This window comes from Ictidomys tridecemlineatus, chromosome 14 (assembly GCF_052094955.1).
Source record: "Ictidomys tridecemlineatus isolate mIctTri1 chromosome 14, mIctTri1.hap1, whole genome shotgun sequence".
NCBI classification, from domain to species: Eukaryota; Metazoa; Chordata; class Mammalia; order Rodentia; family Sciuridae; genus Ictidomys; species Ictidomys tridecemlineatus.
Window position 1 is genome coordinate 63501830 of NC_135490.1, and position 14318 is coordinate 63516147.

At 33.2% G+C, this 14318-nt stretch overlaps 1 protein-coding gene and 1 pseudogene across 1 annotated transcript in view; one reads left to right on the forward strand and one right to left on the reverse strand.

Moving 5' to 3' along the window:
• Positions 1-14318, forward strand: part of LOC101959192 (disintegrin and metalloproteinase domain-containing protein 32) — a 131322-nt gene that overhangs the window by 5975 nt on the left and 111029 nt on the right. The window contains exon 2 of the mRNA XM_078031249.1: positions 9107-9177. Coding sequence (XP_077887375.1) covers positions 9107-9177 — 71 coding nt within the window. The remainder of the gene's footprint in view (positions 1-9106; positions 9178-14318) is intronic.
• LOC144370669 (U6 spliceosomal RNA) lies at positions 8872-8971 on the reverse strand (annotated as a pseudogene).

The following is a 14318-nucleotide window of genomic DNA, read 5'->3' on the forward strand; positions in this document are numbered from 1 at the left end:
GCCTACTTTAAAATTGGATTATTTTTTTTTCTGAGAAGTTTTTGATTTTTAATTAAGTGCAGTTTATCAATGATTTCTTGCCTTTGATTTTTGTACCTAAAACAATCACCACCAGGCTCAGGGACCTCTAGATTTTCTCTTTGCTATCTTTTTAGGAATTTTGTAGCTTTGCATTTTATATTTAGGTCTAATTCATTTTGAGTTAATTTTTGAGAAGTGTTTAAGGTAATGGATAGAATCTTTTTTCTCTCTCTCTTTAATGTTTCAACATCATTTATTTAATAATGTATCATTGCTTCATTGTATTACCTTTGCTCCTTTGTCAAAGATCAGTTTATTAATCTGGTTCTCATTCTGGGCTTTTTTTCCTTTCCCATGATCTAATTTCCTGTTCGTTCTCTAATAGTATATTATCTTGATTGCTTTAAATCTTGAGGTTCAAATAATATCAGCCCTCTTACTGTTCTTCAAAATTAGGTTGGTTATTTTGGGTCTTTTGCCTATTCATGTAAACTTTAGAACAATTTTGTTGCAATCCTCAAAATACTTGTGGAAATATAAACCAAGTTGGGAAAAATTGACATCGTAACAGGGTTGGCTCTTTCTATCCCTGAACACAGATTTTAGTTATTCTTTGATATCTTTCATTAGGGCTTTATAGTTTGCTTCATATGCATCTTATACATCTTTTTAGATATACCTGTTTCATTTTGGGGGGTGTTAAGGTAAATGGCAATGGGCTTTTAATTACAAATTCCACTTTTTACTAGTTTATTGGAAAGGAATTGGCATTTGTGTATTAACCCTATATCCTATGTCCTTTATATCTTAACCATATTTAAATATATAGTTTTGTACTGTCAAGTACATTTACATCATGTAGCCCATCTCCAGAAGTCTTTTCATCTTATACAACTAAAACTCTGTAATCAGTAAGCATTAAAAATTGTAGTAAAAATATAATACACATATATACTCATAATACACAATTTACCATTTCAACTATCTTTAAGTGTAAAGTTCAGTGGCACTGAGGACATTTACAATAATGTGTATTTTTGAGAAGTGTTTGAGGTAGTGGATAGAATCCTTTTTCTCTCTCTCTTTAATGTATCTTTCATGTTATCTGTAGAACATTTTTCATCTTCCCAAGCTGAAACTCAGTGCATATTAAAAACTAGCTCCCCATTCTCTCCTCCCCCAACCCCTAGCAAGCACCATTTTATTTTCTGTCTGTATGAATATGAGTACTCTAGATACCTCACGTCAACCTAAGCAAAAAACAGAGTGGTTGACTAAGGAATACTGATGTTTATATGGGAACAGCAGAGTACCACAATGCGGATATGCACGCCATAGCAAAATATGGGTATATTCAAAGAGATTGAGGCAAGAGGAGGTTTATAAAGGTAAAAAGAAAGCACACTCCATCAATTATTCTGAAACAATAATCTTTGGCAACAGTGATTAATGACAGGAGTGGCATCAATTTGGTGTTGAGCAAACAACTGCTGGGCAGATGTCCTGGTAGAGTATGTTTAGTATAAGTTGGGTGCCCTCTTTGCAAGCTTGTGGTTGTTCTCTCTTTCTCTCTTCCCCTCTCTCTCTCTCTCTCTCTTAAATTCTTATTTTTTAAATTTTATTTTGTTATATGACAACAGAATGCATTACACTATATATATTACACATATAGAGCACAATTTTTCATATCTCTGTTTGTACGTGGTTCTCTTTTTTGTGATGATTTTTATTTGTTTAAAATATTAATTTTTTTTAGTTGTAGTTGTACACAATACCTTTATTTTGTTTATTTATTTTTATGTGGTGCTGAGGATCGAACCCAGGGCCTCGCACGTGCTAGGTTGAGTGCTCTACCGCTGAGCCACAACCCAGCCCCTTTGTGATGGTTTTTAATCAGACAATTATGTGTAAGAACTCTTTCTTCATAGCCTCCCACCCTTATTTAATTTTTTTGTTTAGGGTTGACACATGACTTAGATTTGATTCTAACAACTTTCACATTCATATAATTGGAATCATGTAGTATCTCTCTTTGAAACTGGCTTATTTCTCTTAGCATAATATTCTCAGGGTTTTTCCATGTTGTAGCATGTGTTAGAATTTCCTACTTTTAAGGCTAAGTAATATTCAGCCTTAATATATATCACTTTTATTTATCTACTCATCCTTTGATGGACACAGGGTTGCTTCTGTCTTTGGATTATTTTGAATAATGAACATGAGTGTATCTTTGAATCCAGCTTTTATTTTTTGAATATATACTTAAAAATGGAATTGGGGATCATATAGTAATTCCACTTTTAATTTTTTGAGGAGCAATTATATTGTTTTCAATAGTAGATGTCATCATTCTAGATTTCTACCAATAGTAAAGAAGTGTTCTAATTTTTCTGTGTTCTCATCAATATTATTTGCCATTTTTTCTTTCAATTGTTATCATAATGGGTATGTGAGGTGCTATCATGTGTGTTAATTTACTGTTTGCATATTTTCTTTGGAGAATGTCTATTCAAGTACTTAGGTCATTTTTTAATCAGGTTTTTGTTGTTGTTGTTATCCATGCATTTTAAGAGTTTTTTTTCCATAGTACTCATCACTACTGTTACCACTTTTAAGTTACACCAAATAAGTTGGTATACCTAATACCTAGAAAAGTTCCAGCACTCAAAGAAACATTTTGTGTTGATAGAAAAGATAGAGAGAGAAGGAGAGGGTAAGGAGGGGGAAGGCTAAGAAGGAGAACACTGGAGGGGAGAGAGGGAAGGAAGGATGGGAGGAAGGAAGGAAGCAAGGTAGAGATTGGTACATACCACACAACACAGGTCTTCTGAAAAAATTATTTTCATGCTTTTTATTCTCTGCCTCTAATAAAATTTTGAGACTGTTAGGCCACTTATTTGAATTTATGCACAGTACAAATATTAATTAGTTAATGTTGACTAACATACATTTAAAATATATGAATAAACTCTTATTATCAGAGGGACATTTAACAATATTCCATTTCTTTTTGCAGTTCTATGGATCAGGGCCATGCTTGGCAAGTGCTCTGCCACTGAGCCTCGTTTCCTTCATTTCTTTTTGAAATAATATTGTCCTTATAATTGGGAAGAGAAAATAAACATAAATGTATCTGTACTATTGACCCAACAATTTCTCTCCTAGGTATACACCCAAGAGAAATGGAAACATCTGTCTACATAAAATCTTGCACACAAATGTTTACAGCAGAATTATTTATAATAGCCAAAAATTGGAAACAACCCAGATGTTCGTAAATTAATGAGTGGATAAGCAAACTTTGTTATATGCATATGATGGGGTATTATGTAGTCATACAAAGGAATGATGTTCATGATATATGTATGTGGCAACATGAATGGACCTTGAAAACATTATGCCCATGAAGGAAGCCAGGTACAAAATGTCATATTTTGTGTGATTCAATTTATATTAAATATTCAGACTAGGTAAATCCACAGAGATAGGAAGCAGATTAGAGCCTGTCAAGGAATTGGTGGGGTGAGGGAATTGATGTAAACACATCATCTCCGATTGCTAAGCAAGATCCCTCAGCTAACTAGACCATGTAAGCAGTTTGGAACTGGCATTTTCCATTGAAGTTTAAATGTCTCTCATATAAATAAAAAATTAAAAGATGACAACCAGAATGTCTTGCACTGTAGTTATACATACGACTTACAGTTCAACATAAGCATCCGGATATCCTTCATATACAGATAGATGGCATCTTGACAAAGAAATGTTGCCTATATTCATATGTATCTTTCAGAGCAAATAGAGGATGAGAAAAGGTGGGATTTGCAAGGAACACAGAGTGCAATGACTACTTCCAGTGTTATATAGAAAAGGATTCTGGGCTTGGGTTTAGATTTAGTGTAAAAACGATGATAACTACTAGATTGTGAAGTGACACACTTCTTTATATAGCAACCTGTTCTCAAAAAGCAAAAGTGGACCTAGTATTTGGCTTTGTATCAGAATAACCCCTGGGAATTAAAAAGATACAGGTTTCTGGGCTCTTATTATGCAACTTACTTTATAGTTCTTAACTACATAAGAACTTTTATTTAGTAATATATGAATATATTTTAAAAGAAAAAAAGAGGCTACCCTTACCATTCCTCTTTTTTAATAGATATATATGGATTTTTAAAAATATTTATTTTTTAGCTGTAGTTGGACACAATACTTTTATTTTATTTATTGTATGTGGTGCTGAAGATCAAACCCAGGGCTTTGCATGTGCTAGGCAAGCACTTTACTGCTGTGCCACAACCCCAGATCTCTTGCCATCCCTCTTGATTGTCAATTTTATTGCAATTTTAAGGGTAACCACTATGTTTATCAATTTGGTGATACTTTTACAGATTTTTCTTTATATAATTAGATATAGAATTATAAAAATACATGTTCTTTTTGAAGTAGTGAATTCTGTATTTATGAATGATGAATGCATGTTGCATATATTCATGTAGATCATCTATTTTTATTTACTTTATGTGGACAAATGCATGGAGTACTGCATACATGGCATACATTAAGGGCATGGGTGGCAGGCCACTCCCCTCGTGCTAAGTACTTGAGCAGCAGATCGCTTACCCCATAGGCACAGCCCTGGGCATGAGGCCATGTGTTGCAGTCCCTGTGTTTACTCTACAGCCTGCTTGATTGGTCGCTGCAAGGACAGTTAGCAAGAAAGTGTATTGGTGGCTGCCTATAATCTGCCTAGCTACTGCCTGACTATATATACATGGTAACTGCAAAAAAATCAGATCCGCTTCCTGCTTGGTCTCCGGAGGTCTTGATTAGTGAGTGACTCCACAGCCACACGCTCTTCTACCCTGTTCTGTGGTCCTCTTTGCTGGGTGAGAGAGAGCCCACACAACTTTGGATATGAATTATTTGTTATATATCTTACACAGGTTGTTTTTAAGCTTGCAGTTTACCTGAGAAACCAAGATATTCATGGTATCTTGGTTTTCATATTAGATTTATCAATATTTTCCTGATTTTTTAAATTTATTTATTGATTGGGTTATTTGTTTTCTTGGTGTTAAAAGTTTTTGAGTTCTTTATATACTCTGGATTTTAATCTGGTGATTTGAGGAGAAGTTGGCAAAGATTTTTTTCCCATTCTGTAGTTTCCCTCTTTGTGCTCTGAATTGCTTCCTTCACTGTACAGAAGATTTTTAATACGATGCCCTGCCACTTACTGATCCTGGTTTTATTTCTTGAACTTTAGGGTGTTAGTGTCTATGTTGGATTATTGAGCCTAAATGTTCTAGCATTTGCAGAGTTTCAGGCCTAACTCCTAGGTCTTGGATCCACTTTGAGTTTACTTTTGTGGCAGGGCCAGAGATAGTGACCTAGTTTCATTATTCTACATGTGGATATTCAATCTTCCCAGCACCACTTGTTAAGACGGCTATCTTTTCTCTAACATACTTTTAGCATCTTTATCAAATATCAGATGGCTGTAAGAATGTAGATTTGACTCTGGGTCTTTTATTATATTCCATTGGTTTTCATGTGTGTTTTGGTGCTAATGTCATGGTGTTTTTATTACTATAGCTCTGTAGTATAATTTGAGATCAGGTATTGTGATGCCTCCTGTATTACTCTTGTTGCTCAGAATTGCTTTGGCTATTCTGAGTCCCTTATTCTTTAAGGTATTTCTTTTTTTTCTAGTTCTATTAGGAATGTCATTGGTAATTTGATGGGGATTGCATTGAATGTGTACATTGCTTTTGGCAGTAAGGCCATTTTAAAAATAATAATTCTGTGTATCCAAGAACAAGGGAAGCCTTACCATATTCTATAGTCTTCTTCAATTTTTTTCTTCAATGTTCTGTAAATTTTATTATAGATATATTTCACCTATTTGGTTAGATTAATTACCAAGCATTTTTTTCTGAAGTTATTGTGAAAGTCTTTCCTGATTTCTTTCTCAGCACAGAGATTGTTGGAGTATAGGAAGGTTATTGATTTATGAGTGCTGTTCTTGTATCCTGCTACTTTGCTGAATTCATTTGTCAGCTATAGAAGTATTCTGGTGGAGGCTTTTGGTATTCTAGATATAGGATCATGTCATTAGCAGAGATAATTTCTTTTCCTATTTTGCATCCCTTTAATTTTTTTCCTCTGGTTAGAGTTTTGAAAACTTTATTAAATAGAAATGGTAAAAGTGGATATACTTGTCTTCTTGAGTTTAGAGGAAATGCTTTCAGTTTTTCTCCATTTAGTGTGTTGTTGGCTTTGGGTTTGTCACATACAGCTGTAAATGTTGAGGTCAGTTCCTTCTATCCCTATTTTCTCCAGAGTTTTTAATATGAATGGGTGATAGACTTTACCAAAGGCCTTTTCTGTCTCTATCGAGATGGTTGTATGATTTTTTCTTTTATTATCAAGATTTATTATCCCCATAAACAAACATAACTTTCCCTGAATGGGTTTTTACCAAATAGGAATTATATATTATTTGATGGAACTAATTTATAAAACTATTTAGGAATTCTTATTCTTCCCACTCCTTTACCTTATCTTCTTCCTTACCTATCTCCTTTCTTGCTTCCTTGTTGGTCCTTCATTCATTTTTCTCCCTGGGCCATTTTCTACAATTACAATATTTAGAAAATTGTTCTTTTTATTTGAAATTGTTTATAGAATTTCTATTATAAGTTCCTTTTTAAGTTTTCCACTAATGTGAAATTAACTGAGTCATTTTAAAGTGAATGGTGGCATTTAGCAAACCACAGTGACTTTGAGGCCATAGGCTGTTTGTTACCACTCAGAGGGAACCTGAATTTCTGAGTCTTAATTGAAAACTGATGATTCCCATTAGACTTCATGTAAAAAATAAGTTTTTTATTATGTTAAGCCACCAATAGCCTTCTATCAATCCACTTTTTTAAAATTGGTGCTTTATAGACATAAACACAGGTGGAATTCTCTGTGGTATACTTACATATGCATATAGTATAATTTGTTCAATTTAATTTCTCACTTCCTCCCCATTCCTTTCCCTCGTTTCTCCCATAAACCCTGATCCTCTCCCCTACTGATCTCCCTTCAATTTTCATTGAATTGCCCTCTTTCCCTTGATACTTTGCTCTAGCTTCTGCATATGAAGTCTTTGACTTTGAGTCTGGCTTATTTCACTTAGCATAATATTCTTCATTTCTATCCATTTACCAACAAAATCCACAATTTCATTATTTTTCATGGCTAAAACTCCATTGTATATAAACCACATTTATGCATTTATCATTTGATGGGCACCTAGGCTGGTTCCATAACTTGGCTATTGTGAATTAGCTTATAATAAATACTCATGTGGCCATATCACTCACTATATTCTGCTGATTTTAGTTCTTTTGGATAAATAAAAAAGAGTGGGATAGCTGAGTTTGATAAATATGGTGTTTCCATCCCTAAGTCTTTTGAGGAATCTCCATACTGCTTTCTAAAGTGGTTCTACTAATTTGCAGTTCCACCAGTAATATATATTCTTACATGCTCGACAGCATTTTTTCTTGTTTGTATTCTTGATGAGTGTCATTGTGACTGGAGTGAGACGAAATCTCAGAGTAGTTTTGATATGCATTTCCCTGATTACTATGGATGTTGAACATTTTTTTTCAAATATTCATTGGCCATTTATGTTTCTTCTTTTGATAAGTGTCTGTTTAGTTCATTATCCCATTCAGTGATTGGTGTGTGTGTGTGTGTGTGTGTGTGTGTGTGTGTGTGTGTGAGTGTGTGTGTGTGTGTGTATGCGAGTGCGTGCATACGTTTGTTAAAGGTTTTTGAGTTTTTTAAAAATATATTCTGGATATTAATCCCCTGTTAGAGAAACAGGTGGCAAAGATTTTCTCCTATTCTGTAGGCTTTCTCTTCATGTTCTTAATTGCTTCTTTTACTCTGCAGAAAATTTTAAATTTGATGCTGTCCCATTTATTGATTCCTGGTTTTATTTCTTGAGCTTTTGGGTTTTTGTTAAGGAAGCTGATGCCTGTGCCACTATGTTGGAGTGTGGAGCCTAAGTTTTCTTCTGGCAGTTGCAAGGTTTCTAGTTTAATTTCTAGGTCATTGAGCCACTATGAATTGATTTTGGGGAATAAATCTAACCAAGAAGATGAAAGACCACTACAATGAAAACTATAGAACACTGAAGAAAGAAATTGAAAAAGCACTTTGAGGTTTTAAAGTTCTTGGATAGGCAGAATTAATATTGTCAAAACAGCCATAACTATCAAAAGCACAGATTCAATGCAATCCCCATCAAAATATCAGTCACACTCTTTGCAGAATTAGAAGACATTCTAATATATTCATTTGGAAGAATAAAGGACCCATAAGAACCAAAGCAATACTGAGTAAGGAGAGCAATGCTGAAAGCCGTCACAATCCCTGATCTCAAATTATACAGCAGAGTTATAGTAATAAAAAATAGCATGGTATTGGCATTGAAACTGATATAAAGATCAGTGGAATAGAGTAGAAGAAACAGAGAAAAACCTGCATAGATATAGTCATCTAGTCATTATGAAAGCTTCCAAAAACATGTTGAAGAAAAGATAACCTTTTAAACAAACAATGCTAGGAAAACTTGATATCCATATGTAGAAGGATGAAACTAGACTTTAGTGCACAAAAGTCAACAGGTTTTCTTAAGTATGCTGTTTATTTATTTTTGTCTATTCTGTTTTTTTCCAGGAACAGAAAATTTTGTATTAATTGAATATTTTTGGGGGTCTTTTAAAACTACATTGTATGTTTTTAAAATGAAATGTTTTCAAGGTTTTTTTTGTTTTATTTTGCTTAGTTTTAAGTATGGAACTCTTCATGAATTTGAGTGTCATCCTTTCACAGGAAACATGCTAATCTCTCTTTCATTCTATTTTGTGTGTGTGCTGATGAAATGAGTGCTCAAGGTTTTTACAGGAGTACCCAGTGAGGAACCATCCTTACGTGCACAAGTAAACCTCTGAAAAGTGTCAAACAGATATTTAGTCAAATTCAAGGCAGGGTTGCTAAACATTTTTTCTTTTAATTTCTTCAGGTTCTCAAAATCCATTTTTGCAAATCATACTTCCAAAGAAAATCCAAGGAGAGAAAAGTGATAATTCAGAGGTAGATACAGTAAGAAATATTTTTATAATATAAATAATTATAGGAAATTTCATATTTCATTACATGGCTCTGAAATATATGAATCTCATTATAAAATATGAATGTAAATATCTAATATTACTACTGATAAGGAATTTAAAGTTCTGTTGATAAAAGCAAATATATATGTGAGAATGGTCAGCTTTGTTTATTAACATTTATCATTTCCTCATGGTAAATTATTTTTTGAAAGTTCATCATAGAAAATAATGTCGAAGAATTAAGTGTCTTAGTGATATCAAGGAGATTTGGATGAAGAAAACATTCTTCAAAATGGCAAGAATATCTTTTAACAAAACCCTCTTTATTAATTCTTTACTCATGAAACTATACATTTTCAAAGAAGGAATAATTTTTTATTTTTCTATTTTTATTAAAAAGGGAGAAAGTTTATTTTATCCATTGATTTATTTAAGTATCTCTTTGGAGATGCCATGTGCTTATGCTATTTCTTAGGATGTTAAACAAACAAACAAAATACAATTTAACAAGCCTAATAGCATAAGTGGACAATTTTTTTTCTAGTACTGGGGATTGAACCTGGGGCCATTCTGAACACTGAGCTATCTCCGCATCCTTTTTTAGAAATTTTTTTGTTTTGAATCAATGTCTTACTAAGTTGCCAATGCTGGCCTTGAAATTGCCATCCTCCTGTCTCAAATTCCCAAATCACTAGGTTTACAGATGTGTGCCATCATGCCTGGCTCAACTTTTTGATGACCTTTTTTTTTTTTACGATTTCATTGAGAAATAATCTTAAATTGCATTATAATTATACATAATAGATTCATGTGGCAGATTAATATATGCACGTAACATAATTTAGTCTTTCACTTCTTGGACAGTTCTTTTCCCTGCCTTCCTTCCTCCTCTAGTCTCCTTCCATTATTCTCCTGATCTTGCCTCTGTTTTTCTTGAGGTCCATGTTCTTTCTTTTTACTCTCTAGCTTCCACATATATTAGAAAACACGCAGTGCTGCCTTTCTGAGTCTGATTTCAAGTAACATAATGCTTTCTAGTTTCACCCATTTTTCTGAAAATGGCATTTCATTCTTCCTTGTGGCTATATCAAACACCATTGTGTGTGTGTGTGCAGTGTGTGTATCACATTTTCTTTCTTTAAAAAACTATATATACATATATATTTACTTATTGTTGTACACAATACCTTTATTTTATTTATTTTTATGTGGTGCTGAGGCTCGAACTCAGTGCTTCGCACCTGCTAGGCAAGCACTCTACTGCTGAGCCCCAACTCCAGCCCCATGTATCACATTTTCTTTACTCATTTATTGATAGACAATTAGATTGGTCCCATAACTAATCTATTGTGAATTGTGTTACTACAAACACAGATATGTATATTGTACATTGAATTAAATTGTTTTGGATGAATGCTAAGGAATGGTATACCTGGGTATGGTGATTCCATTCCTCGTCTCTTAAGGAATCTCCATTATTGATCTCCATAGTTATACTAATTTACAGTTTCACTGACTGTATATATGTGATCCTTTCCACACATATCCTTGCCAGCAGTATTATTTATATTCTTGATGATTATCATTGTAACTAGAATGAGATAAAAATCTCAGTGTAGTATCGATTTGCATTTTTCTGATTGCTAAAGTTATTGAGTATTTTTTTCATATATTTGTTGACCATTTGTACGTCTTTTGAAATGTATCTGTTTAGTTCATTGGGCCACTTATGTTTTATTTTTACAATGTCATTTTTTTATTGATTCTTTTTATGTTATGTATAATATTAGGATATATTTTGACATGATCACAAAAACATGGAATATAATTTGCTCTAATTTAGTCCCCTTACCTTCTATTCCCATGCTTCCCTCCTTCTACTCTATTCATCTTTCTTCAAATTATTTGTGATTTTATTTTTATTTTTTAAGTTAGTGTCTTGTGGATATTTGTGATGTTGAAATTCACTGTAGTATATTCACATATTTTATATACTAAAGTGCAATAAATAAAATATAAAAGTTTGTTCAGATTCATCCCCAGTCCTTCCCCGTCCCATCTTCCTTTCCTCCCAGTCAATCCCATTTATCTGTTTTATTGATATTTCCTCTATTTTGATAGAATCCCTTCTCCCCCTTTTTCCTTTATCTCTCCCCACCCCCATTTGGGGTTAACCTCTGCTATTACACATTTGACCTTTGACTTTTGGGGACTGGCCCATTTCACTTAGCATAATAGTCTTTATTTCCATCCATAAACCAGCAAGTGCCATAATTTCTTTTTCTTTTTCTTTTAAGGGGAAGTAATTGTTTATATTTTTATTTTTTCATTTTTTTTCTTTTTTTATTGGTTGTTCACAACATTACAAAGCTCTTGACATATCGTATTTCATACATTAGATTGAAGAGGGTTATGAACTCCCAATTTTACCCCAATGCAGATTGCAGAATCACGTCGGTTACACATCCACAATTTTACATAATGCCCTATTAGTAACTGTTGTATTCTGCTACCTTTCCTATCCCCTACTATCCCCCCTCCCCTTCCCTCACATCTTCTCTCTCTTTATGACTAATACTCCATTGTGTGTGTATATATAATATATATATATGTGTGTGTGTGTGTGTGTGTGTGTGTGTGTATATATATATATATACATACATATATATATATATATATATATATATATATATATATATCACATTTTCTTTATCCATAAATCTGTTGAAGGGGGCACCAAGGGTTGGTTCCTTACTTTGGCTATTCTGAATTGTGCTGTTATAAACGTTGGTGGGGCTGAATCACTGCAGAATGCTGATTTTAAATCTTTTGGATATATGCCAAGGAGTGGGATAGCTGGGTCATATGATGGTTTCATTACTAGTTTTTTGAGCAATCTCTATACTGCTTTCCAGAATGGTTGCACTAATTTTCAGTCCCACAAACAATGTATGAGTGTTTCTTTGCCTCCACATTCATGCCAATATCTATTATTATTTATATGCCTGATGATTGCCATTCTGACTGGAATGAGATGAAATCTCAATGTAGTTTTGATTTGTATTTCCATGATTGCTAGAGATGTTGAATATTTTTTCATATATTTGTTGGTATATTGTATTTCTTCTTTTGAGAAATGTCTGGTTCTTTTGCCCATTTATTAATCGTATTTTTGTCAAGTTTTTGAATTCATTATATATTCTGAATATTAATGCTCTCAGGAGCAGGTGGTAAAGATCTTCCATTCTGTAGGCTCTTTGTTCATGCTCTTAATTGTTTCCTTGCTATGCAGAAGCTTTTCAATATGATGCCATCCATTGATTTTATATTTTATTTATTGCACTTTAGGAGTCATATTAAGGAGGTTGGTTCCTGTTCCAACATGTTGGATTGTTGGGCCTATATTTTCTTCTAGCAGTTGCAGAGCTTCAGGTTTAGTTCCTAGGTCTTCAATGCACTTTAAATTGAATTTTGTGCAGGGTGAGAGGGGTCAAATTTTATTCTATGTATGGATTTCCAATTTTCTCAGCACCATTTGTTAAAAGTCTACCTTATCTCCAATGTATGTTTTTGGCACCTTTGTCTAGTGTCAGATAACTATATTAATGTGGGTTTGTCTCTGTGTCTTCTATTCTGTTCCATTGGTTTTCATGTGTGTTTTGGTGCTAGTACCATGCTGTTTTGTTACTATAGCTCTGTAGTATAATTTGAGACCCAGTATTGTGATGCCTCCAGCATCACCCTTTTTGCTAAGAATTGCTTTGGCTATTCTAGGTCTCTTATTTTTTCAAACGAATTCCAGAATTCCTTTTTTTATTTTTATGAAGAATTGATATTTTGATGGGGATTGCACCAAATCTGCTCTTTTGGTAGTATGATCATTTTGATAGTATTAATTATGCCTACCCAAGAAAATGGGAGAGCTTTCCATCTTCTAAGGTCTTTTTCATTTTACTTCTTTGGTGTTCTGTAGTTTTCATTGTAGAGGTCCTTCACCTCTTTTGTTAGATCGTTTCCCAAGCATTTTATTTTTATTTTTGAGTTTACTGTGAATTGGATACTTTTCCTATATTGGAGTATAGGAATGTGATTGATTTGTTTGTTGGTCTTTTGAATGCTACATTGCTAAATTTATTTATCAGCTGTAGAATTCTTTTGGTGGAGTTTTTTGTGTCTGCTAAATATAAGTTCAGGTTGTCAGCCAACAGAGATAATTTGAGCTCTTCTTTTATTATTTATGTCTCTTTAAACTTCTTCTCCCTGAGTGCTCTGGCTAGACTTTTAAGCACTGTGTTGTATAGAAATTGTAAGTGTGGAAATCCTTGTTTGTTCCTGTTTTTAAAGGATGTGCTTTCAGCTCATTTACTGGACTCTCCTTCTACTGTAATGCATCCCTATGCTGGTTTTCATTTTCATTTTTCATTTCTTCTTCATGAAATATTTCATTGAGTATGTTTTGTAATATAGGCTTTGTGATTATGAATTCTTTTAGCTTCTGTTTGTCATGGAAGATTTTTATTTCATCTTCAATTCTGAAGTTTAATTTTTCTGGGTATAGTAATCCTGGTTAAAACCGATTTTCTTTCAGAGCTTGGTATATATTATTGCATGCCCTCTGCCTTTTAGTGTCTGGGTGGAGAAATCAGTTGAAATTTGAATTGGTTTTTCTATAAATGTGACAATCAATTTATTTCTTGAAAATTTTTAAATGCTATCCTTATTCTCTGTTAGACATTTTCATAATAATGTACCTTGGTGTTGATATACTTTGATTCTGTCTATTTGGAGTTATATATGCCTCTAGTATTTACATTTTCTTCTTACTCTTTAGGTTTAGAAAATTTTCTAATATTATTTTATTAAAAAGATTGTGCACCCCTTTAGTTTGTAGTTCAGATCCTTTCAGCTACCTTAATAATTCTTAGATTTGGTCGTCTTCTGTTTTCCCATATTTCTTGAATATTCTTGTTATGGTCTTTTTAAAGTATTTTCTTTATGGTCAACATTAAATTCAAGGCCTAAAATTCTATCATCAAAGAGTCTTATCTATTGGTAATGCTTTCCATTGAATATTTAATTTCATTTATTAATTCTCTCATTTTGAGGATTTCTGTTTGGTTC